This window comes from Grampus griseus (assembly GCF_964374135.1).
Source record: "Grampus griseus genome assembly, chromosome: 3".
NCBI lineage: Eukaryota > Metazoa > Chordata > Mammalia > Artiodactyla > Delphinidae > Grampus > Grampus griseus.
In genome coordinates this window covers 75,661,237-75,687,403 of record NC_139019.1, presented here as the reverse complement: position 1 = coordinate 75,687,403, position 26,167 = coordinate 75,661,237, and the positions used below count along the sequence as shown (strand labels likewise).

Here is a 26,167-nt window from a genome sequence, read left to right as displayed (position 1 = left end):
TCTTCCACAAAATGACCTTATGTTGATACCTGGCATCAGTGTTTTACATTTTCAGTTGATATTGCCCATTATCTCTGCTAAGCTAGAGGAAATAAGTAAATGACCATATCCTAGAGAAAAGTATTTAAATGATCCTCAGAAATAGAAAAACAAGAATGCAGAAATTAGAAGGAAAACTTTGGCATTTGTACTAATAAAGTGAATAATAAAAATTCTTTTTTTTTAAATGTCAATTTATAATGTGGTCTTTGTTTCCCCCAGCTAACTATCTGTCTGGAGGATGATAATTCTATTTGTGTTTATGCGTAGCAGCAGTTTGGCTCAGATAAAATATCTAATTCATAATACTGGTAGATGTGCCAAAAAGCCACACAAACCAGAAGGTTAAAAATAATTTCTATCAACTCTGCACAGGGTGTTTGAGGAAGAGCAGATTGTTGTAACTTTTATGCTTACAATCAGGGCGCTTTCATAAACAGAGGCATTTGAACATTTGCATATACCTGATATCATAGAAACACCAAAAATTGGGTAGGGAAAGTCGACATTTATTGTAATCTATCTTCCAACCCTCAATGATAGTAACAAAAATAATAGTGATAATATTTAAATGGTAATAAGTAACGTTTTTGAGAACTTACTATATACTGAGAGAAGGCAAAATGCTTTACAAATTCAGGGTTAATTTACCATATTAGACTCAAAATGACCTTAAATCCCTCTAAGTGTGTAGTGATTTATTAATCTCTGAGAGGAAGTATACCTAAAATAGTTTTCTTTGTCCTCCTGGAAAGTGTACTCAAAGAAAAGTACTAGAAGTAAATCACATCCTCTTGAGGCAGCATTATTTCCCAACTCCTTGCTATTGGAGGTTTTCTTCATATGTTTTCAAAACAGGTACTTGATTTTATGTTGGTCAGATTCTCATGCAATTTGTGTGTGTGTGTGTGTTTGGCTTGATTTGCTAACATTAACTGTGATTCAGAACTCAAAGTGTTTATGATTTTACTGTAGAGGTTTCAAATGGTAATAAATATCTATTTCGAATTCCCTTCTGAAACACATGGGAATAGGGGGTTTAGCAGGGAAGAATGGGGTTCACAGGATGAGAGGCATGTAACTTACAGACAGCAGGTAGGGGGACCTTTGTGAGATGCCCAATGAGATCCTCCTTCTACCTGGTATGGCTTTGAAACTTGCCTCTGGGTCACCACCTGTGTGCAGGGCCTTCTCTGTCACCAATTCTTTCAGCTTCCGTGGAAAACAATTCCTCATTCTTATTTGATGCTGGTATCTCCGGCACAAACAGGACTGGGGGTAGAAGGTCCAGTCAGAATATAGACTTGAGGGATATTTATTTCAAGAGCCAGACCGAGTATAACACACTTTACTAAAACTAGAACAGCTTGTGGTGGGACAGTAGTAACCTTTTTGTTTTTCTTCTTTACTGTGACCAGTGGATGCAAATGCACCTGGAGGTCAACAAAGATCCTTTTCTACTTCTTGGGATCAGCACATAACTCCCTGACAGACAATATAAATCTGATGGGGCTGTTGACATACCTTAGAGACTGATTTCTGCCATCATGCCAGCATAATGAAACAAACCTAAACTACCTGCGACCTGGCCAAATTCTAGATTGTTTATTCAGTTACTTAGCCAAGAACTGTCTTTAGTGCCCTTAGAGATCAAAAGAGCCAGGAAGAAGCAGGAATTGGTGAGAAAGAAAGAGCCATAGAGCCATAGCCACAGCCATATCTTCTTGTTCTTTGGCACCAGGTTTTGTCTCAAGTGCAGGTTGGATCACCAGTTCTGCTGGGGAGTCTTGATGCAAAAGAAGAGTCTGTTTTTCTCTTTAGAGGAGCAAATCGTGGCTATTAAACAAAATTCGGGTTGAGACATTTTAACAGTACGGTATGTGACATCATTTTAAACGTCATAAAAGGGAGTTTAAAAAAAGACTGGCTAGGCAAGATTGATAAAATTCTTAATTTTATTAAGGCAGTGAAAGAGACTGAAATGCAAAATCAATAGCAAGGAGGACAGTGCAGAGCTCATATACATCACCTGACAAGGCCTGTGAACAGACCTGAGAAAGACAGTGTATTTCCCAGTGAAAAGACAGTTGCATGCCCGCTACCGCTACACCAGCTTCTACCAGCCGCTGCCCCAGCTCGCTCTCAGTGAATGATTTTTCCGCCTGCGTCACTGAGAAAGCAGAAGCAATTAGGAACCCCCTACACGTTCACGTCTTTCTTCCGCCAAATCTCAGACCTACTTCACGTGCACCGCACTCTTACCTTCCCTTTCCTCCCGTCACAGGGAGGAGGTATCCCTGCCTCTTCCTCCACTGGGCTATGTCCCATCCCTTCCCACACGCGTCACCCCTGCAGTTAGTGCCCCTTTCCTGCAGCATCCCTTTCTCCTCTATACTAGATCATTCCAAGAGCAGGTGACACACAGTAGCAGAGCACTTCTCAAACTTTAACGTGTGTAGGAATCACCCGGGGATATTGTTAAAATGCAGATCAGAATTTGAGTAAGGCTGCATTTCTCATCTTCCAAAAAAAAACAATCCCCTCTTTGACACCATACATATATACTCTCCACTTTCTGAGACAGGTGTTTACAATGTGTCTGCTTTTCACTCACATTTGCTGCTCAGTCTATCCTAAGCTTCTGTCCCCACCACTGAACCAAAATTGCTTTTGTCAATAAACTCCATTTGCCGAATCCATTGGCAGGCACTACTTGACCTTGCTGCGGAGTTTCAGAGACATTACCCCTCCCTCCTTGAAACACTTCCTTTTGACTTCTGAGATGTGACTTCCTAATTTTTCTTCTACTTCAGACTTTTTCAGTCTCCTTTGCTGGCCCCTCCTGATCTGCCCAACAGCTAAGCTTTGTTGTGCCTTGGGGCTCTGTCCTGTTCCTGTCCCTGGGTGACTCCTTCTGTTCTCATGACTCTGTGGGCCTTCTAAATGCCAAGGACTTTCAAATCTGTGTCTCTGGCCCTGACTCATATATCCATCCACCTATTGATATCACCTCCTGAATAGCCAACAGGCATGCTTTTTCATGGCCCAAGCGCAGCTTTTCATCTCCTTTTCTCCTAAGTATGCTCTTCTTCTCCTCTTCTCTAGCTCAATAAAACCAGCCTCATTTACCCAGTCCCTCAACCAAGAATGTAGGCAGTTCTTTGATTTCTCTTTTTCTCACCTCGCAGATCCAATCCAGTAACGTGTCTACAGCGACCTTACTTCTGAAACATCCTGAATAGGCCTACTTTGGCTTAGAGCAAGTAGGCATATTCCCTTGTGGACCACAACTATAACATCCTATCTTGTTTTTCCTCTACATTATGCCTAAATGGTCTTTTAAAAATGTAAATTAGCTCATGTTATTTCCCTGCTTGAAACACTCTGATGGCTTCCCATCACGCCTAGAATAAAATCTCCATGGCTTACTTTGGTTTACAAGGCCTTCTGTAGCATCACCTGTTTCTCTGCTATCTTCCCATTCCTCTCACCGCTTCACCTGGCTACCACGTCTGCGCATCCTTTGTTTCCTAAGACAAGTTCAGTTTGTCTCTCCCTTAGTGCATTTGTATTGCCTGTACTGGTTCCCCTGATCTTTTCCTGGCTAGTCCCCTCCTTGTTCTGGTTATTACCTCTTTCCTTCCACGTTGGTCCCCACCCACCCTTCTCCCTCACACCACATTTTCTGGCTCCCTTGACAATAGCTTTTGGGGGACTTGGCCAATGGGAGATGCTGGAAGGAGGGAAGAAGGAAAAGAAACAGGAGAATTTCCTTCTCTCTCTCTGTGTCTTTCCTCTTCCCCCACCACTTCTGGAGGCATTTTCCAGAGACAGCCTCTCCTCCACAATCCCAAGTACTGCCAAGCAGCGCCAGCCATGACTCCAGTTCTTGTCATGATTCATCCACATGGTCTAACATCTGGGCCCCAGTAACATCCCCTCCCTCGGGTAGGCTTCCTGCATTGCCGATGTCTATCACACTGTTATCCTCACTTCTTCCATCAGCAGGGTAACCACTTCTCTGTGTGAAATTCTGGTTGTTTGAAATACCTAAAGTAGTTTCTATTTTCCTAACCAAAACAGGTCTCAACTGTGAAGTTCGTCCTCAGAGCAGCCCTCCCTGACCTCTGGGTCACTGTCCGGCCCATGCACCCAGTTCAAGTCTCTTCATTGCATTTTTCACTTTCTGCTCTTTTCCTTCTTCATTTACTTATACGTTTGTTTGGTGCTGTCTTGTTTATCACTGTATGCCCAGAGCTTTGAATAGTGTCTTATACATAGCTGCAATTCAGTAAGTCTTTATTGAATAAAGGAATAAAGGAGATGGACTGAGATTTGGCTAAACAATACTGCTCAGATGGGGAGGTCATGTGAATGAAGCTAGTGACCGTCAGGCTTCTAAATGCAAATTTCAAAAAGAAAGAAAGAAAGAGAGACAGAGAGAAGGAGGGAGGGAGGAAGGAAGGAAAAGAGAGAAAGGAAGAAAGGAAGGAAAATAAGAGAGAGAGGGAGAAACTAGGCAAAAATAGAAAGTGTTACCCCTTGGGAAGAAAGACAATTAGTGGGGAGAAGGAAACTAATCATTATTTAATATCTACTAATGTGCCAGTTGCTTTATGTACATGATTTCTTTCTGTTCCCATATCAACACTCAGGTAGACATTAAGTCCATCTTACTGATGGAGAAACTGAGTACCTGAGAGGTTAAATAACTTATATAAGGTCACACAGCTGTAAAATGCACGAGAGGATTCAAGCCCACAACAGCCATCTGCCTGATTAGGATAAGTACAACGTAGCCTGGATCCATGTCCATCCTACTTTTATTTTAAATACAGAACATTTAAATACAGATACATAAACTACCATTTGTAGAGGACTTATTTTATCCTATTAAGTAAATGGCCCTCTCTAGTGTAAGAATTTGAGATACTTTTGCAAATTGATTCTCGTTTTTCTTGCCCTTTCCCACTTCCTTCTCCCCCTCCGCAAATAAACTGAAAGGCAGACCATGATCCACACAACTAAGTAAACAACATGTTGCCATCAGCGCAGTAAAGTGGGCCTTTGCTCTTTTCTTCCAGGTTGGCTTCAGGATGAGCCTGTTTTTGTGATTTAGTCTGCAGTAAGGAAGAGGTTAGGAGATAGGCCCACCCCATATATCAGCAGCATCCCATAGGGCACAGAGTTGGTTTTCAGGTATGTGCTACATATAGCATCAATAGAGAAAGATGGTCTAGTTCTCTCCAAATTCACCAGGCCCTTTATTTGTACTGACATCACCTCTGTTTTGTTGAATTTCATTGAAGAGACCAATTATCCTCTTAAAGGGGACAACTGAGTTCTCAATCTTGTCCTTGATTTGCTACATTATGCCCAGGTCTGAAAATGGTAGATGATATTAGATTATTCAGTGTATGGGGAAACTGAGGGAGAAAAGCCCCAAATGGTAGAACAAATTGTTTTTTCCTAACGCTTATCTCCCTTGTTTGGTGGTTTCAAGTTAGGCCATTAACACAACTTTTTTTTTTTTTAATTTTATTTTATTTATTTATTTTTGGCTTTGTTGTGTCTTTGTTGCTGGGCGTGGGCTTTCTCTAGTTGTGGTGTGCGGGGGCTACTCTTCGTTGTGGTGCGCGGGCTTCTCATTGTGGTGGCTTCTCTTGTTGCAGAGCGTGGCCTCTAGGCCCGTGGACTTCAGTAGTTGTGGCTCACAGGCTCAGTGGTTGTGGCTCGTGGGCTCTAGAGCACAGGCTCAGTAGTTGTGGCACATGGGCTTAGTTGCTCCGCGGCCTGTGGGATCTTCCCGGACCAGGGCTCGAACCCATTTCCCCTGCATTGGCAGGCGGATTTTTAACCGTTGCGCCACCAGGGAAGCCCCATTAACACAACTTTGACATTGCTTTTTCCCTGATTTGTTCTTAAGATGTTTCCCTATTCTCAAACATCATGCACTCAGAACACTGAAAACTTACAGCAAACAAGCAAATCACAGAAATTAAATAGCAATAAAACTGTTGTTGGCTTCATGTAAAAAAACAAAGTGTCATCCAATATTTAAATGGCGGTTATTTCCAGAAACTTGGCAATTGTAACCATACAAATGATGAAATTCATTCCACTCACAGTCCATCTCTGTTTGGAAAGGAAATACCAGCAGTGTTTGAAAAATGGATTATTAAAGACCTTGGTCTGCTGAAGGTGGCTCGTATGTTCTATTTGCTAACACAGCATCTTGTTGGGGGAAAAAAAAATAATAAGTGCAGCTTTTCCCTACCCCAGATTATTTTCACTACTGATCTTTAGAGCAGGAAATAAAAAACAGCTAATGGTTCACAGGGCATGTGGAATTAGTTTAAGCAAAGCCAAGTCCTGGTCCTGCTGACGGCCTCCTCTCTCCTGTGCTGTTTTGTCTATGCCGGCCTTAGAATATGTCAACAAATCTCTTTTAAGCTCAGATGGGAAGAAAGGATGGTGATCCTCTCTCTTTCTGTAAGGGAGTAATTTACAACAGATGTGCTTTTTCAGAAAGGTACAAGTTCGTCTTGTAAAATATTTGTAAAGAAAAATAGCCTCCGGATTTCACAAAGCAATCCTTACTCAGTCTTGGAGATGTCACAAAGAGCATTGCTTTTATAATACTAATACGATTCTGTGCTCAGACAATTTGATTAAACTCAAGATGAGTTTTTGGGAAGAGCCAAGTTTAAACATCTAAAACAATGTAGTGAAGAAATACCATATGTGACTTGATGGCTTTTTGACAATGACCTGAAAGGAGCCCAGTTTCAGTTATGAGACCTGGGTTAAAGTCCCAGGAACTCTTTCTAACTAGAGTAATGAGATCCTAACTTCTCCAAACCTCACTTTCCTTATCCATAAAATGGCGAAACCACCTGACCCTGCCATCCAAGTGGGAAGATAAGTTAAAAATGCTTTATAAGGGCTTCCCTGGTGGCACAGTGTTTGAGAGTCTGCCTGCCGATGCAGGGGACACGGGTTCGTGCCCCGGTCCGGGAAGATCCCAAGTGCCGCACAGCGGCTGGGCCCGTGAGCCATGGCCGCTGGGCCTGCGCGTCCGGAGCCTGTGCTCCGCAACGGGAGAGGCCACAACGGTGAGAGACCCGCGTACTGCAAAAAAAAAAAAAAAAAAAAAAAAAGCTTTATAAAGTCCTCTATAAGGTGAATGATTTTCATAACAAATCTATTGAAGAAAACATCCTCGAAGGTTCCACACCTTCGTGTACATGCTTTTTTGTATATGGAGTAAAAGGAATTTTTTTTTTAAACTACTTTAGTAAGTAGATTAGCAACAAAGCTCGTGCTGTTTAAGATAAAATAAAAAATTCTGGCCTTGATTCAGCCATGAGCCTTGTTGAAGAACAAGTCACTGATTCTAACGGGAAGTGTTACCTGCATAAGCGCTGACAGAAAAATCACGGGAGAAAAAGGTGTGTGCTTTGCATGAGTATGACTAACTTTGGCCTTAGAGAGTGTGCAACTTTCAGGATGCAGGGCATACTGTAAACAGGTGAATTTACTCCTCATTTTTCAAATCCCATATCTCAGATGACAACAGATATGGCTGGAGGCACCAAAGGAGAGTGAGCGTAGATTGGGGTAGAAGTTTGAGTTGCTCGTCTGGTCTTTGGTTTGCTAATTAGGGAATGAGAATAATCCCTTTACCCTTGTGTGACCATTGCAAGGATCATGTAAAATGATACGTGTGAGATAATCTGATTGTATTAGATGTATAATTCTAAGGAATTATATAAACACACTATTCCTTAGATATATCATAAATAATAAGGGAGAAAACTCTGTCATCTTTATAGAGATTTAATAAATTTAGCATTTAAAAGTTTTTCTGTACTTCCTTTTCAGTCTCTTCAAATTGTTGATAACGTTAATGACTAATACGTACTGAGCACTTCCTATGTTCTAGACATTTGGGGTAAATGCTTTAAATGGATTAAGCTCATTTAATTTTATAACCATCACTGAGGTAGGTTCTGTTATTACACCCATTTTACAGATGAAGATAAGTAAATTGCTCAAAACCACACAGTTAAGGCAATAATGGAGGTGGGGTCTGAACCAGGTTTAGCCACAGAGCCAGTTAGTCAGAAATCTAGTCATCCTCTAAGACTGTGGTCGTCCAGAAGACTCACAGCCTTCTCTAAACTCAGTTGCCTTCTCAGCTGTGCATTTGAACTCTAATCAGATTTAAAAACCCATTTGGAAACGAAACAAATGATTTCAAAAGAGGGTTTTAAAAACACACGCACAGGGCTTCCCTGGTGGCGCAGTGGTTGAGAGTCCGCCTGCCGATGCAGGGGACACGGGTCCGTGCCCCGGTCCGGGAAGATACCACATGCCACGAAGCGGCTGGGCCCGTGAGCCATGGCTGCTGAGCCTGCGCGTCCGGGGCCTGTGCTCCGCAACGGGAGAGGCCACAACAGTGAGAGGCCCGCGTACTGAAATAAATAAATAAATAAAAATATAAGAACACACACACGTACACTCAACTTTTTCATTAGAAATTGGGATAAAGAAGAACTCTCCTGGCTTGCTGTTTGGATTCAGAAACAAGCCAGTGCTTCTCTTCGCTACTGTCACTCAGGCTTACAGTACTGACCCCATAGAAAGGGCAGGAGAAATTCCATCCACCAGCAATGTCCTCAAATAAGCTTTCAAATGGCTACCAGCGGCAGAGGCTATTCCACACCCTTGTTATCTTCTCTGTAAACCTGCTAATTTGTCATCAGAAGGGAGTTTAGGACATACCTTGTTTAACCTTTTTTTTTTTTTTTCCAAATGGGGTATAAGCAGAAGCAGTAACTTGTCATAGGCCACCATAATCCCGAGTGTGCTTTCACATTTTCTAACCCTTTCCACAATGTGTTCATTTTGACTTTACGGAATTTTTATCTCAACACTTGTATTGTACTGTCCTGGGTGAAAGTATGCTTTGTCACTTATTTTCCTGTCTGGTTATTTGGGAACAGCAGCCTCACAGCTTCTGGTGTGGCTTCGATCAAGGTTAGCCCGGAGCCAGGCCTTCCGGCCCTTGCACTTGAGAGTCCATCTGAAAGCAGAGTTTCTCCTGGGACAGAAAGCCTTGAGAGGGGATCATCTGGAGAACGGCTCTCTGGAAAGTGTATTTCCTGCCTGCTGGCAGGGAGATTAAGTCAAAGGTTTTGATACTGATATATAGTCCTAATCTTGCAAGAACTTTCAAGAACTATCAGGGCAGTTATAAGGAGTTTTCTTAAATCATTAGGAAGAGGGAGATAGGCAAGTCCCTTAGAGTCTACATGATGAGGGCTTTGTCAAGCAAGAAATTTAGCTCCAGGGACCTCTCTCCCCCCTGACAACAGGTACATCTGCATCCCCTGGGTGCTTTCTGTAAGGTTTATATACATTTATATTTAATGGAAATTTAACATTTTATGTATAGCCTTTTTTTTTTTTTTTTTTGTGGTACGCGGGCCTCTCACTGCTGTGGCCTCTCCCGTTGCGGAGCACAGGCTCCGGATGCGCAGGCTCAGCGGCCATGGCTCACGGGCCCAGCCGCCCCGCGGCATGTGGGATCTTCCCGGACCGGGGCACGAACCCGTGTCCCCTGCATCGGCAGGCGGACCCTCAACCACTGCGCCACCAGGGAAGCCCTATGTATAGCCTTTTACAAATAATTATTTTTGCTTAATTAGAAATTAATATGAGTAGTCAGCAAGTTTTATTTTTGCCTTGGCTTCAAGTCATTTTCGTTTCTGATAGAAGATATGTTCCTTCCCTTCCTCATATTCACCTCCCGGACTCTCTCCATCTCCTCCCCCTCCTCCTTCTATCCCATGGGGTGTCTCCTCTTCAGGTTTTCCTCTCCCCTTCCACTTTCTCTTTCCCTCAGTTTCCTCCTCTCCCTTTTTGCTCTTTCTTCCTTTTATCTCCTTCCTTCCTTCCTCTCTTCCCTTCCTTCCCTTCTTTCTTCTTTTCCTTCCCCTTCCTCCCTCCCTTCCTCTTCCTTTCCCTTTCTTTCTTTTTTTCTTTCTTTCTCTCTCTCCCTTCCTTCCTTCCTTCCTTCCTTCCTTCCTTCTTTCCTCCCTTTCTTTTCCCTTCCTTTCCTTCCATGCTTTCTTTCCTGGCTTTCATCATAACCTTAAGAGTGCCAACTGCCATTTTGAAATGCCTGTTGTTTACATTGCCTAGCCCAGGGGATACCTCTTTCCAAATTGTTGTTATTTTACAATCACCTTTAAAGTTCCATGCAAAAAGCATAACATTAAATTAATGGGGCAAGGCACAACTAAATGTGATGAAAAATTGTACTGTAGAAAATGAGCACTGAAAAGCTTAGTACCTTGAACAGAGGAAGCAAAAAATTAAGATGAGGTAAATACTCATTCTGGATAAAAAAATGTGTAGAGTCAGGGGAAGGGGAAAAAAAGTCTTCTCAATGTAACATTATAAAGAATCTAATACCATTTTCTAAAATGGAAACTGACAAGTTAACACTAAGACATCTGGGGCAAAACTAAACATGCCTAAAAGGTTTCATATATTTAGGAATTCTCTCTAATATTTCAAAATTTTGTTTTTAATATGAGCAAAAATAAATAAAATAATTTGAATTCTCTTAATAAGGAATTGTATACATAGTTTTATTACTACTACTACTAATAATAGTTATTTGTACCAGGCATTGTACTAAGAGCTCTACATGGCTTATCTTATTTAACTTAGTCCTCTTTATAACCCTGAAATGTAAATGTTTTTGAGAACTGTTTTATTTTTTAAGAGAAAATATACTGTCTTTAAATGGTCTCCATGTGTCTTCTTAACCTTAACCATATCTCAGAATCCTTTAATGTTTCAATGGAGTGTTCCTACTTTCAAGGTTAATATGAGGAAAAGCCAAGGCACCCAGTAACCTGGGTAAGATTTGATATCATAAAAACTGTGTAAGACACTGAGATAAGATTCAGTAGTCAAGAGTCTCTGTGAGTTGTTAAGTTGCTCTCTGGGAGAATTTCAGTGCTCTAGATTTCAGGCTGAAGGGTAGTTTTCTATATCTGAAAAAGAAGGAATATTGGCACAGAGAAAACATTTCACTACTTTGTGTACCTTTATTCAATCTGTACCTCATGTCTACTATTTCCATAGGTTAGAAGCATAGATCTGAGAGGAAGTCTGTATTGCAGGGCATTTTACTGAGTGAAGTAAGAAAGCAGTGCACAAAAACCATCTTTAGCATAAAAGATAAATCCCGTGAACCCTAAACATATTCCAAACACAATGTACACTTCGTGCTCTGTGAGGTTTAGTTTGCTCACAGAAGAGCTGTAGTCAACAGTAAACTAGAACAGTTATGTCTCATAGCAGATATCAGTCTGACTGTTCCCCTTTGCCAGAGGTTACACAGCAAGACTTTAAAGGAAAAGCAGAGTTATGATCCAGATTAGCTCTTTGGGGTGCAAATTTGCATGCCTCTTCTGTGAAATCCTCAGTAAGGTGAACATATGCTCTGGTTTCCTGGGACAGTTCCGTTTTATGCTCATCCTGATGTAAGACTTAATAGCTCTCTCCCTTAACACTCTTAAGACACTCTCAACCTAGAAAGAAAGTGAAATAACGTTAATTTTGTAACATCAATATTTTGAGCAAACATGTTCTGTATACCTGCTGTGATCGATACAGCACAGGTGTCCAAGAGATTCATTTTCTATGATGTCAGCAGGGCTGACAGTGACCTCTTTGGCATCAGTGACTGTGGCAGGATGCAGCTGGATGCACGAAGACCCCAACCCCACAGTACACATACCCTGACACCTATCACATTGGCTTCTCGTTCCCATTTGGAACGAATCAGTGAATGGGAGCACTTGTCATTTTGGTTTGAAAGTCAATGAACAGGATTCCCCAAATATGTAAGGAGTGTATATTGATCCTTCACGTCTTTAAGAGTTTCCTAAATATCTCACAGCTAGGAAGTAGATATTTCTTTGGAAAAATCTAGTTAACTTTCTGTTGAGAAACAGGATAGTAAAATAGGTGATATGAAAGAATCACTGTATTTCAAGTGTGCAGTTATTGATATTTTTTGGACTATTTAAAATAACAAGATTTTAAGAAATCATATGGAATTATTAGAAAAACTTGCACAATATAAATCTCACATTTTCAGATTTATAGTTATAGTTCTTTTTTATGGGTAATTTTCTTTTTACATCTTCAAAAGAAACCTTCATGATGCATTAAAAAAAAACACTGTCACTACCAAGCCTTTGTATGATTAACTACCCTATGATATTTCTTTCATCCAAGCTGGTTTATAAAGGAAAGCAAAAACGACAATAAAAGAAATGTACCAATTTATTCTCTACTAATAAAGTATTGAACATTAGTGAAAAAAGTGTGAAATATTGGAATGCAACACAGAACCATTCCACTACCCATTGCAGTTTTGGGTCATATACTGTATATAAACAGTAATTACTTCATTGGTTGGAGACCAATGAATTACTTCATTGGTTGGAGACCAGTGGAGGAATATAGAATTTGATGAAAGAGATGTTAAGATAAAAATTTTATCCCAAAGCACTTGAAAACTTTGCCAGCACTCCAGACTGTTTTATTTTGGACTGTGGTGGCCAGGGGTGAGGGGAGTGGGTGCAGGGTGGGAGTGCAGAAGAAAGAATGAAAATTAAAAGTGAGCAGATTTTTAAAAACTCTTGAGCCAATAATCAACATCAGTACTTGGATTTAAAGAATCTACTAAAAATAGTCTTTGTAGATACCTGAAATGACATGTTACTAATGAAGATCCCATATTTAATATATGCACATGACATTATTAACATTAAATCTGGTGGTTTCTAACACATCTTCCACTTCCCATTTTTGAATCAACTTTCTGGATTTCATTTTCTTGCTGATCATGGTGTTTGCGATAATAAATTTCTAAACGTTCGCAAGTCTTTTCTTCTTGTTTATCTCACAGGGATCCTGGGTAGGAACTGAAATCTTCCTGGGTAGAGTGGGAAGGTCACATAGTATATTGTGCAGAGAACAGACTCGAGTTGGCTGGTTGTAATCCTAATCCAAGCTGTGTCACTTTTCCGTGAGCCTCAGTTTTCTCTCCTGTACAGTGGAGAAAAATATCTGTGTTGTAGGGTGGTTGTGAGGATTGAATGAGCTGTGTGAAAAGCACTTTATGGTGCTTAATGAGTATCTATTTACATTCTACTTCTTTCTAAAGATAATTTAGAATACAAAAACATACATTAAGAAGAAATAGATAAACCGTGTAAAATCATGCCCAGTGAATACTGATTCATTTATGTCTTCTATCCATGTTACTTTAACAATGATATTGGAGAAAATCAGGGGATCATCCTGATTATAAAAGTAAAATATATTAATTGCAAAGAATTTGAATATTACAGGAAGGTATGAGGAAGGTAAACATCCATTATCTTTAAGATTTTGACACATTCCCTTCATCTATTTCCATCCTACTCATTTCAAAAATAAGTTAGAATTATACTCCATATCACATTTACTTCCCATTCTTTTCAGTTTCTATTAGATCATAAGTATTTTCACTGTCTTTAAGCAATATTTTGTGATTTCCTAATAGTCTATCATTTGTATGTAACATAATTAATTCTACCCACCATGTTAGTGATTTTTCTTTTTGTTATTATAAACAAAACTGCAATGAAAATTGTTTCAGATGTTCATTGACTATATTGGTAATCCCATCCCTTCATTTGTCATATTTGTTGCAATTTTTTTCCCACTTAGCCTTTTAAATTTATGATAAATTTTGATATAAGTTTTTAACGTTATTTACCTTTTACTACCAGTTATTTTTCTTTGTGATTTTCTCTACTGCTTGTATGTTCAGAAAGTTCTTTCCTATTCCAAGGTCAGTAAATAAATTACCTATCTTTTTCTGTTTTTATAATTCATTTTTAGCTTTTTGCTTTTAAATTAATATAGTATATATTTGGGGTACCTCAGTTTGAGGTAGATGCTGGGGTAGATTTGAGCTGTCACAAATAAGTTTGAGAATTTATTAAGGCAGAATTTAATATAATTTTCCCCAAATAGTTAAAACAATTACCCAGTAACGTAATACTTCCTTCTTTATGATAGATTTATGATGGTGCTTTATCATACAATGATCTCTCTTTCAATACTTATCTTTCATATTTTAATTACTTAAATATCTGGTACAATAAATGTTTTCTCATTATTTCTCTTTTGCAAACATTACTTGGCTATAGGTATTCATTTATTCTTCCAAATAAATTTTAAAAACACTTGATCAAGTTCTCCCCATTTCACTCCACTCCAAACACAATAGGATTTGCTTGACATTGCATTAAACATTTGTGTTCAACTGAAAAAAAAAAAAATACATTCTTTTAATATTCAGTATTCCAATGCAGAAACATAGTATCTCTAATTTCTTAATATAGATTCTGTACATTTCTTGTTAAGGTATGGCTAAGTGTTTTACATATTTTATTGCTATTGTGAAAGAAATATTTTTCACCTCATAATTTCAAACTGGTACGATATTATTCTCAGTGAACTTTCATTGTATAATCTGCATGCTTTGTCTCCAACTTGATTTATTCTGCATGTAGAAAAATAGTTTGTAAGAGCACTTTACTTCATAGACAAAATGAACTTAGCCGGTGCTTGAGAGAGAACATTGAAGGCTGTGGAGATTATTAGAGCAGACCAATTTTGTAATTATGAAAGGAACTAGAAGGAGCCACTGGTTATCCATTTTATTGTAAAATGTACAATTACATAGGTGAAATGAGTGCATTTTATTACTGGGGAGGGAAAAAAGACAAGAAATTGATGCACCCATGTCTGTAATGACATGTGAAGGGCAACTTTTGAAGACAGTGGGGACTCCGAGAGTGTGTAATTGTTCTCTGTACTCTGAGCCTTATGCATTTCATCTACCTCATTGCCTTACAGTCCGTTTTGGTATAAGTGAGATGAATAATGTAGACAATATCTCCCATGGGAATTAAATTTAAAATGAGGGCTCTAAGTAACTGGTATCTAAAGATCATGTTATAAAACTGGCATCCGTGTCCTCAGTCCCACTGTACCCTGTTGTCCTTGGAGGCTGCCCACACACCTGTCATTCGCTTGCCCTCAGTTTCTAAGGTGGCAGGATGCCAGCCCCAGCCAAGTGTTCACAGTGCAAAGTGCTTTAGACTCTTCTAAAATGAAAGTCAGTATGTAAATGTGCAACATGACGACATTATTATTCTAGCTTCCTGGCTGCTTTCAGCAAGCACTGACTGCCACATGAGGTCTCAAGTGTTCTGGCACAGTGTGCAAGTGTTCAAAAGAAGTTAAAGTAATGAAATTGGATCTACATTTCCATAGAGATTCAAGCTGGCATGGAGGAATGGAGTCATGGGTTGGATGGTCTCCACCAAACAGCCTAGGCAAGTGCCTGTGATGCCAGGCTACTAAGCAGAATTTTCTATCGTGAAAGGGCACCACTGTTTCTTCCTCTGGGTCTAAAATTACAAAATGTGCCCATTTCTCCCAGGCTCACACCACTCTCTGGGCGCTTTATGCTCAGTCCTCACCCATCCATTCCCTGGAGCACACACCAGCTTTGCTTAAATCTAGCACAAGTTTTAAAATGAAGAATTAAGTACAAAGTGTGGGGCGGGGGATGTTTAGTTAGAACCCTGGCTAATAGAGCATGAAGTATGTGACTATTATTCGTAAGAGGCGGGGCCAGGCTAACTGTGTATCTGATCTACCTAAGGTGCTGTTTAGAGGTGGCCACTTACTGGATTTCAGTTGACCTTGTTATTTTTTTTATTTAACATTTTTTTTGCAGTTTTCATTGCTCACAGGTCTTCTCATTTGCACCCAGCATTCCCTTCTATTAAAATATCTGGAGCCAAGACCAAACTTAGGTGTATGGGTGCTGGGGCCAAGAAACTGGGTTTGCTGAGTATCGCGTCATGGTAGGTCCAGGGTCAGCACAGATTCCGCATTTGGTCATTCTGAGACCTGATCTCTTTATACCTCCCCTCCCCCTGGCTGGAATGTTTCTGTTCGCCAGGGCAAGAGCAACAGAATCTGAGTCTTGTGCTTTGCAGCCACCCTTATACTAGCACAGCTCCATAATGCTGAGTACTCTTCCTCCTCTACCTCCTTTCATATCCTAAACATTTCATGGGCTTCACGTATCCATTTATATATATGCAAAAATGAAGTTCATTTAAGTTTAAAAATGTAAGAGTGGGACAATTAAAAGAATTCAAGCCCTCAAGGATACCTTTACTCATATAGAATCTCTCTTTTTTATTGTGTTTTAGGACAGCGAAAAAAAGGGATTTATAAATAAAATCTATGCCATCCAGGAAGTATGTATCAGTGTCCAGAACATCCTAGATGAAGTTGCTTCCTTTGGCGAAAGGATAAAGAAGTGAGTGAGGCTGACATGTGAGCCCTGGTGTTCTGTGGGACAGTGTCCATTTGTTTCTCAGAGGGTGAACTGCCACATTCTTTCTGGCAGGGGACACTCCTGGGTGATCTATTGCTCAGTTTTATCATTATTTACTTTGTTTCTGCCTGTCTTTGGTTTTATGAAAGTTCTGTCAATTTCCTCCTTGAAATTTAGAACATATTGGTTGGAAAGAAGTCATACTTGTAGCTTTGAAGAAATAACACCGTCCTAAATTTTAGCACATTTTCACAGTGAGACTTTGTTCTTACACAGAATATGAAATTGTGATAGAAAAAAAATAAACCAAGTTAAATGAGGATTTCAGGTAATCAAGACACACCTGCAGTTTATTATTGGTCGAGTTATAATTTCTTCAATAAAGTTAAATTTAAAAAAATCATACTATATATAGCACCCTGCAAAAACATGCTTTCAATTTTGTATATTTAAATAGCTGAGATCATAATTATAGATGAAATAAACTAATGCTTTCTCATTTAGAAAATATACATAATTTTTATAATTTAAAAAACAATTTTTTAAACAAGGAAATAGAGCTTCATTGAGAGCTGATGTAAAATTAAGAAACATATTACTTGCATTTTACTTCAAATAGTTTTATTTATTAATATATTTTTTAAACCAACTGTTTAATTATAAAAATGGTAAGGTGGATTTATAATTAGTTATTAGTAAAAAATATTCTAAGGCCCCGTACCGACTAAACTATGTGAAAATTGGCCTACATAATGATTTCTAAATGATCTATTCAAGAAGGGGTGCTGTATATCTGGATAAGCCTACATTTTCCTCGTTTTATATATCTATTCATTGTTTATTATTCATAACCAAAAGTGTTCTGCAGATTTGGATCCTTGGGCATACATAGAAATTGAAAGGAGTAAATTATTTAAACTAAAGGTGTGAGTCATTCATCTGGTGCCTTTCATGTTTCAAGGCATAATGCATTTTATTTTGTATAATTTTTTGTTTAACACATTTCCACATATGCATAGGTGCTGAGTTTCCACTTTCTCGTATCATATTAGACAGAACAGCCTCCTTCTCACTCCCAAATGTGCCTCTAAGCAACATTCAGTATCAGACTTCTAAAGACTGATTTCCACATCTTTTCTCTTTTCTTCTTCTCCATGTTATTTACATCTCTAAGCATGTTTCCTTGTTCTCCACAACCTATCTGCAGAAGCAGAGTGTGAAGTCCTAAATGGGGCATTTCCCTATTGAGTATTGTCCTTTCTCTGAGGTACACTGTGTATTGATTACCTGACAGAAACATCTCATTTATATCAGAAGACTCTGGGTCAACTCTAAGGTCAGGATTGTGAATGCCTGAAGGGGAGAGGCTTCTTTGTAACTCTGGGTGTTAGGAGACTCAGACAGGTGCTTGGCTGGAAAAGACCATGGCCAGTTGAAGGAAATGACCAGATCCTGGCTGTGGACCAGGCTTGGGGAAAACTGGATTTTGTGAACTTTCCAAGGTATAGACAGAGGTGCAGGTATAGGCTGAGGTACAGGAACACCGCATAGGATCTAGTGAGTCTTGTAGGAGCTATCTTTTCGGCACAGTAATCTTTCAAATACTATAAGAGAGAAGCTCCCCTGGGGTCACGCGGGATAAAATGGATCTATCCAGAAAGCAGATACAGAAGCAATCTTTAAGTACAAAATGAAAGCCTCCATAATTACCACATCTTGTTACTAAATCATTCCAGAACTTTCTTGAATTGCATCTCTTAAGATCATATTCTAGATATAGATTCCACAATGCACTGTGGAAAAAGAAAAGGGCAGTCTTTTTTCCCCCTGGGAAAAAAGCTACACTGGTATTCCTTGCCATTTTTCCTTCCAAGAGGAGTAAGAACACAGGGTGTTCTTCAGTGAGGGTGCCCAGAGGGAGGGTTTTCTGCGTGAAGAGCCAGTGCCCTCACACATAGAGTGGTGTGATAGATGGCTCGGAGCTGAGCCACAGGAGAGCAAACAGACCCTCAGCCTTCTGTTCTCTCCACAAGCGGGCAGAAGCAAGGGAACTACAGGTGTCAGTGAAGGAGGGAAGGCAAGATTCTTTGCCTGGTGACAGTTATAGGACTCACTCTGGCCATAGGAGATAAAAAAACATGACAGCAAAGCCAGACCCCAAGAGTTACTAAAAACAAGACAACCAGATTGATCCAACTTTGGCTTTCTTACTAGAAAAAAAACATTTTTAGGAATTTGACCTAGAGAAAGACAAAAAGCAAGCCATATGCCACAAAGCTAAGGAATAACTCTTAAGTGTTAGGCTGAAGGGCAGTACATGAGAAAATCTCTTGAGAAACATCCTTTATTGGATCAAAAACTTCCCTGGAAAAACCCAGCCCAAGTGAGCATAGCATCCATTACTGGGAAATTAGAAGAAATAAAAAACACTGACATTTATCCATATCATGTACAATTTCATATTTTCTTGAAGTGTCTTGGGGCCCTTCTCACTGCTTGATAAGAAGAAATGCCATACTTTATAGATTCCTAGAGTTGAATGGCTCTAATAACTTCATCTTGATTCACATAAACATGTTGCCATCACTACCAGTCTTCCTGGATACAATAAAAGCTGTCCCCATTTTATAACCGGGAAGGTTGACGCTTAGAGAGGTTTACCACCTAAAGTCACATAGCAGAATCTAGGCTTTGAACACGGATTCGCTACCTTCTTTGGTTTTTTTTTTTCATTAAATTATGCTAAAGAGTCACTCAGCAAGATATGTTAGTTCCTCTTTGGAGGCTGAACTTCAAGGCAATGGTATGCCTATAAATGGAGATATGATTATATACCCAACCTCGAAGGCTCCGTGGAATGGTTCTGTTTACTTTATAATTTTGTCACTCTCTCTTAGAAACTACCAGACTCACAATAGATGTTCTACACAAAAAGCCTAAAAATATCCCAGTTTTTCCACGTTCCATTTGCCTTCTGTCTTGATCTTTCTTTTTGTCTCATTAAAGTCCTTCCCATCTTAGTACTGTCTCTTTTGTAACTTCCTGTCCTTCTGTTCATTGATCCCATTTTTGTTCTTTGTTCTGATGTTATATCATTGTCAGTACTCCGTCTTGCTTCCTTCCCTGACCTTCTACATTATTAGTCACCAGCAGTGTGGAAACACTGCAGAGCCATCAGCCAGGCCCTGTTATAACCCACCCTTTTCCAGCTTATACTCCCTTTTTGGTCTTCCCAACAAATCTATCATGTGCCATGTTCTCCTTTGCTATCAACAAGGTAGGGAGAATAGTAGGTAATGTTGACTTTATTTCTTAATTATGTATTTCTGGGAAGAGGGCTATGATGGCAGGTGAATTTTTACACAATTCCCTCTTCCTGACTTCTAATTCCATTTGAAACATAACTGAAGTGGGAAGTGAGTATTCCTCTAAGGATTTCTAAAGTTCTGAAGATTTACACAACCATGTAAGATTTAGATCTATGGACAATCGTTGGCAACATTTTATTTCCAATGTGGTTAATCTTGTGTGAGAGTTCATAGAAGAAAGAATGGTAGGCCCAGGGGCATTCTCCTCTATGAAAATTTGGAGAAAACAAGATTCAGTACTAGTTTTAGAAGTAGAAAAAGATTTTTAAACCATGGGGAGTCACCCAAGTAGTGTGATGACCTTAGACCCTTAAGTCACCTGGGACAATCTGGAGAGGTTGGTGTCAACACCCTTCACCTGGGCCCTGTGTTCATGAAGTTGAGCAGATTATGACTAACCTGTATCTTCTGATAGCCTATTACAATTGGAATCTATTCCAGTGAGAAATACAGTCTTTACTAGATCCTTAGTCCAGATTTTGAATCAGAATCACATTTATTTTCATCTTTGTTTGAAAAAAGTATGAAGTGCTCAGATTGCTGATGTATTAATTTCTCATTCAGTACTTTCAACTGGACCATCCCATTCTTAAGCTGGCTGGCCATTGTAGCCCTCTGTGCGTTCACAGTCATCCTGTACTTCATTCCGCTGAGATACATTGTCCTTGTCTGGGGTAAGTAAAGCCTTTTTTTTTTTTAACTGTCACAGCTGCTAAGAAAAAACTATTTTTAAGGGATGAGTTATACTGTCAGTAGTTCCCTATATTTATGGTCATGAAGCTACTCCATGATGAAAAGAGACAGGTCAGTTAAAAATCACAAGAGTATAAAGATTTAGGTCTATCTGCAAATGCATTTTTCTTATCTGGCACCATAGGCTCCATCATACTATAAACATGTAGTTGTGCAGATTCTTCATATATCAAAGTGTAGCTTTGTCTAGATATCACTCTGATTTATTTCCACCCTTTATACATAAACAGAGGCATTTTGATCCATATGGTGCATTTAGGACAATATGCTTTTGTGCTGTGTACTTCATCTTACGGAAATGTCCGTAAACATGGTACTATATATGGCTGCCTGTTTAAGAGGTCACCTTTAAGGAAGCAGGAAAAGGGTCCTTGGCATTGGCAGGCTGCTTGGGAACAAAAAACCCTGCTTTATGTGTACTAAACAAGAATGCTTCTGTAAAAACCCACTTTAAAGGTGATATTTGGGAGTCCTAATTTCTAATGCAATTATGCTTCATGCTAACAGTTCCTATGTACCTAGACTATACTTAGGTGGTACTTTCAGCATTCTTCATAGTTTGGGGTTTTTTTGGGTTTTTTTTCTTTCTCTTATCTGACACAATTCTTTGTTTGGAAAACTTAATTTTCAGTTTCCAAGATCAACTAACATATAAAACTACATTAATTATATATATATATATATATATATATATATATATATGTATATATACATATATACATATATAAACAAGACTGGGTAGGAGTAGAATTCTCTACTTGCCCCTGGACTGCATACACCCGAGATTGCTAAACTTATACAAAATGCCAAGAACCAAAATGGGTTTTAATTTCAGAACACATGTGCTTACACTGAAAGCAAAAAGATGAAAAGGAATGTTTTGTTCTCTTAAGGCTTTTAAAGAAATATATCCTGGAATAAAATGAAAAAGGGTCTGATGTCTCCAAGCCCTCCAGTTTACAAATCCTTACCTCGCTATTCTTTTTGGCATATCTTGTCATATCTTCAGCAAGCCCTCTTGCCCCTATCATCACTATCCTTACATTTACCTCTTGGGTAGGGAGTGGAGGGTGAAGGGAAGGGTGATTATGTTTTCCTGCCTTAATTTCTATAATTTAAAGAAGCAGTTTCAACTAAGACAGTGCTTTCACTAGACAAGGGAAGAGGCATTTCCACCATGTTCTTGCGTCGCTATTGTATGCTCTTTCATTCCTTCCTCTGATATTTAAAACGGCTGCTGTTTTATTGGTAGGGCGTTAGGTGTGGCAGTTTATTACCTCTAACCTACTTAGGGTCAGACCTGCCATCTCAGTTGTGATAGGTGGGGAACTTCGGGTTTCCTTTCCCCAGGTTCTCAGAAACTGGAGCCCACGGCAGACATCTGGCTGTGTAATCTGGGTTGGCCTCACTGGCAAGCTGTCTTAAACGTAATTTGCAGAGAATGTGTTTGGGTCTCTTGTTTCATCAAATAAAATAAAACAAAACAGTATTCCTTTAGTGGTAGGTGATTGCTGAAATATTAAATAGAAATTTAAGACATGAGTCTCACATGGGGAGACAGGGACCAAATCATAATTGCATTGGTTTATTGTGCTCAACTCCCTGAAGAGCCAAGATGCTCCAGTTTGTGACCCAGTTTTTACCACTCTGATTTCATAAAAAGCTGTTTATTTATGTATTTTTATGTGAATATGCTTGGTAATTTATTAAGTACAATATAAATTTAAAACAGTAGACTTATCCAATTGAAATTCTACATTATTCCATAGAATATGTAGAATAGGTACTTCTAGTTTTATACATTATTTTGACATTTCTACCTCATTAAATTTGCGTTTTTTTTTTTTTTTTTTTTTTTTTTTTTTGTATAATAGCTCCAAATTCATCTGTATTTGCCCCTCATCCACATTTGCTCTTCAGGTAGCACAGAGGATTCACTGTTGAATAATTTAGCATGGGTAGGTTTGGCTCATTTTTAATGGTTCTTGGCCATTTTAATCCAAGAAGTGATCCAAGTCAATCACAGTAGCATCTTTTGCAAGCCTTAAATTTAAATTTCTTACAATTTAAAAGGAAAATTGGTTTCTATAAATCTCAATGCCAGAAATATAGAAATGGAAACATTCTTTCTTGTGATGAGAACTTTTAAGATCTACTCTTTTAGCCACTTTCAAATGTGCAATACAGTATTATTAACTATAGTCACCATGCTGTACATTAGATCCCCATGACATTTTATTGCTGGAAATTTGTACCTTTTGACTCCCTTACCCACCTCCCACTCCTCCGCCTCTGGTAACCACCAGGCTGTTCTCTGTATCTATGAGCTTGATTTTTGTTTTTATTTAAGGATTCCACATATAAGTGAAATCATATGCAGTATGTGTCTTTCTCTGTCTGACGTATTTCACTTAGTATAATGAATGCCCTTGAGGTCAATGCATGTTATCACAAATGGGAAGATTTCAAACTTTTTTATGGCTGAATAATATTCCACTGTGCATATGTATACCACAACATTTTTACCCATTCACCCGTCAACGGACACTTAGGTTGGTTCCATGTCTTTGCTATTATAAATAATGCTGAATGAACATGGGGGTGCACATGTATTTTTGAATTAGTGTTTTTGTTTTCTTCAGATAAATACCCAGAAGTGAAATTACAGGAACATAGTGGTAGTTTTATTTTTAATTTTTTGAGGAACCTCCATACCTTTTTCTGTAGTGGTTGTACCGACTTACATTCCCACCAGCAGTTCACAAGGGGTCCCTTTTCTCCACACCCTCCCCAACATTTGTTATTTATAGACTTTTTGATGATACAGCTATTCTGACAGGTGTGAGGTGATATCTCATTGTGGTTTGGATTTGCATTTCCCTGATGATTAGTGATATTGAGCATCTTTTCATGTATCCGTTGGCCATCTGTCTTCTTTGGAAAAATGTCTCTTCAGATCCTCTGCCCATTTTTTAATTGTTTTTGACAGTTGAGTTGTATAAGTTTTTAATATATTTTGGATATTAGCCCCTTATCAGATATGATTTGCAAATATTTTCTCCCATTCTGTAGGTTGCCTTTTCATTTTGTTGATGGTTTTCTTTGCTGTGCAGAAGCTTTTTAGTTTGACGCAGTCCCACTTATTTTTACTTTTGTTATCACCTATAGTTTCTTCTAGGAGTTTCGTGGTTTCAGGTCTTAACATTCAAGATTTAGTCCGTTTTGAGTAATAATTTTTGTAAGCGGTATAAGATAATGGTCCAGCTTCATTCTTTTGCTTGTGCCAGTCCAATTTTCCCAACATCATTTCATGAGGAGACCGTCCTTTCCCCATTGTATACGCTTGGCTCCTTTGTTGTAAATTAATTGACCAGGGACTTCCCTGGTGGTGCAGTGGTTAAGAATCCGCCTGCCAATGCAGGAGACACAGGTTTGAGCCCTGGTCCGGGATGATCCCACATGCCGTGGAGCAACTAAGCCTGTGTGCCACAACCACTGAGCCTGTACTCTAGAGCCCACGCACCTAGAGCCTGTGCTCCGCAACAAGAAAAGCCACTGCAATGAGAAGCCCACACACTGTAATAAAAGTAGCCCCTGCTCACCACAAATGCACAGCAACAAAGAAAGCCATGCACAGCAACAAAGACCCAATGCAGCCAAAAATAAATTTATAAAAAAAAAATTAATTGACCATATATACATGGGCTTATTTCTGGGCTCTCTATTCTCTTCTATTGATCTATGTCATCTGTTTTTATGCCAATACCATACTGTTTGTTTTAATAACTATAGGTTTGTAATATAGTTTGAAATTAGGGAGCATGATGGCTCCAGGTTTGTTCTTCTGTTTTAGTATTGCTTTGCAATTCAGGGTCTTTTGTGGTTCCATACAAATTTTGGGATTTTTTTCTATTTCTGTTAAAAATGCCATTGGAATTTTGAAAGGGATTGTATTGAAACTGAAGATGGCTGTGGGTAGTATGAACATTTTAACAATATCAATTCTTTTAATCCTTGAGCAGGAAATACCTTTCCATTTATTTGTCTTCTTCAATTTCTTTCCTCAGTGTCTTACAGTTTTCAGTGTACAGGTCTTTCATCTTATGGGTTAAATTTGTTACTAAGTATTTTATTCTTTTTGATGGGATTGTTTTAATTTCTCTTTCTGATACTACATTGTTAGTGTATAGAAATGCAACAGATTTTTGTGTATTGATTTTGTATCCTGCAACTTTACTGAATTCATTTATTAGTTCTAACAGTTTTTTGGTGGAGTCTTTAGAATTTTCTATATATAAAAAACCATGTCATCTGCAAATAGTGAGTTTTACTTCTTCCTTTCCAATTTGCATTGTTTTAAAATCTATTTGTCTTATATAAGTATAGCTTCCCCTGCATTCTTTCAGTTCCATTTGCATGGAATATCTTTTTCTATCCCTTCATGTTTAGTCTGTGTGTGTCCTTACACCTGACTTAATCTCTCATAGGCAGCAATACAGAAGGGTCTTGCTTTTTTTTTTTTTTAATCCATTCAGCCACTTTATGTATTTTGACTGGAAAATTTAGTTCATTTACATTAAAGTAATTATTGATAGGTATGTACTTACTGCCATTTTGTTAATTGTTTTCTGGCTGTTTTGTAGTTCCTCTGTTCTTTTCTTCTTCTCTTGCTTTCTTATTTTGTGGTTACCACGAGGCTTATGTACAAGAACTTAATTTTTAAAAAAAAATTTTTTTTTTAGCTGCATTGGGTCTTCGTTGCTGCACGTGGGCTTTCTCTCTAGTTGTGGCAAGCGGGGGCTACTCTTCGTTGCAGCGCATGGGCTTCTCATTGTGGTGGCTTCTCTTTGTTGTGGAGCATGGGCTCTAGGCACATGGGCTTAGCTGCTCCGTGGGATCTTCCTGGACCAGGGCTTGAACCCATGTCCCCTGCATTGGCAGGAGGATTCTTAACCACTGTGCCACCAGGGAAGTCCCAAGAACTTAAGTTTGAATGCATTTGAAAGTTCTAAATTTTTACTCTATTTCCCTGTTTTATATGTTACATTTTACACCTTTTTATTGTTGTGTATCCCTTAACTAAATATTGTACTTATAGTTATTTTTACTATATTTGTTGTATAATCTTCATACTAGCTTTATAAATGATTAAGCCACTATGTTTAGTATATATTTACCTTTACTAGTGACATTTGTACTTGCATGTGTTTTCTTTCTACTTACAGCACACTTTCTTTTGGCTTAAAGAAGTCCCTTTAACATTTGTCATAAGGCAGTTTAGTAATGATAAACTCTTTTAGCTTTTGCTTGTCTGGAAAATTCTCTTTTTCAGTTCTGAAGGATAACTTAGCTGAGTAGAGTATTCTTGCTTGGAAGTCTTTTTTCTTTTAGCACTTTGAATATATTATGCCATTCCTTTCTAGTCTTCAAAGTTTCTCCTCAAAAATCTGCTTATAGTCTTTTGGGGGTTCTCTTGTACATAACAAGTTGTTAATCTCTTGAT

General features: G+C 38.7%; 1 protein-coding gene across 14 annotated transcripts in view; it reads left to right on the top strand.

Moving 5' to 3' along the window:
- Positions 1-26,167, top strand: part of MCTP1 (multiple C2 and transmembrane domain containing 1) — a gene marked incomplete at both ends in the record, with an annotated part of 537,186 nt that overhangs the window by 503,614 nt on the left and 7,405 nt on the right. For all 14 annotated transcript variants that reach the window (XM_082650521.1, XM_082650520.1, XM_082650519.1 and 11 more), the window contains 2 exons: positions 16,416-16,525; positions 20,476-20,585. In XM_082650521.1, the coding sequence (XP_082506647.1) occupies positions 16,416-16,525; positions 20,476-20,585 (220 nt within the window). The remainder of the gene's footprint in view (positions 1-16,415; positions 16,526-20,475; positions 20,586-26,167) is intronic.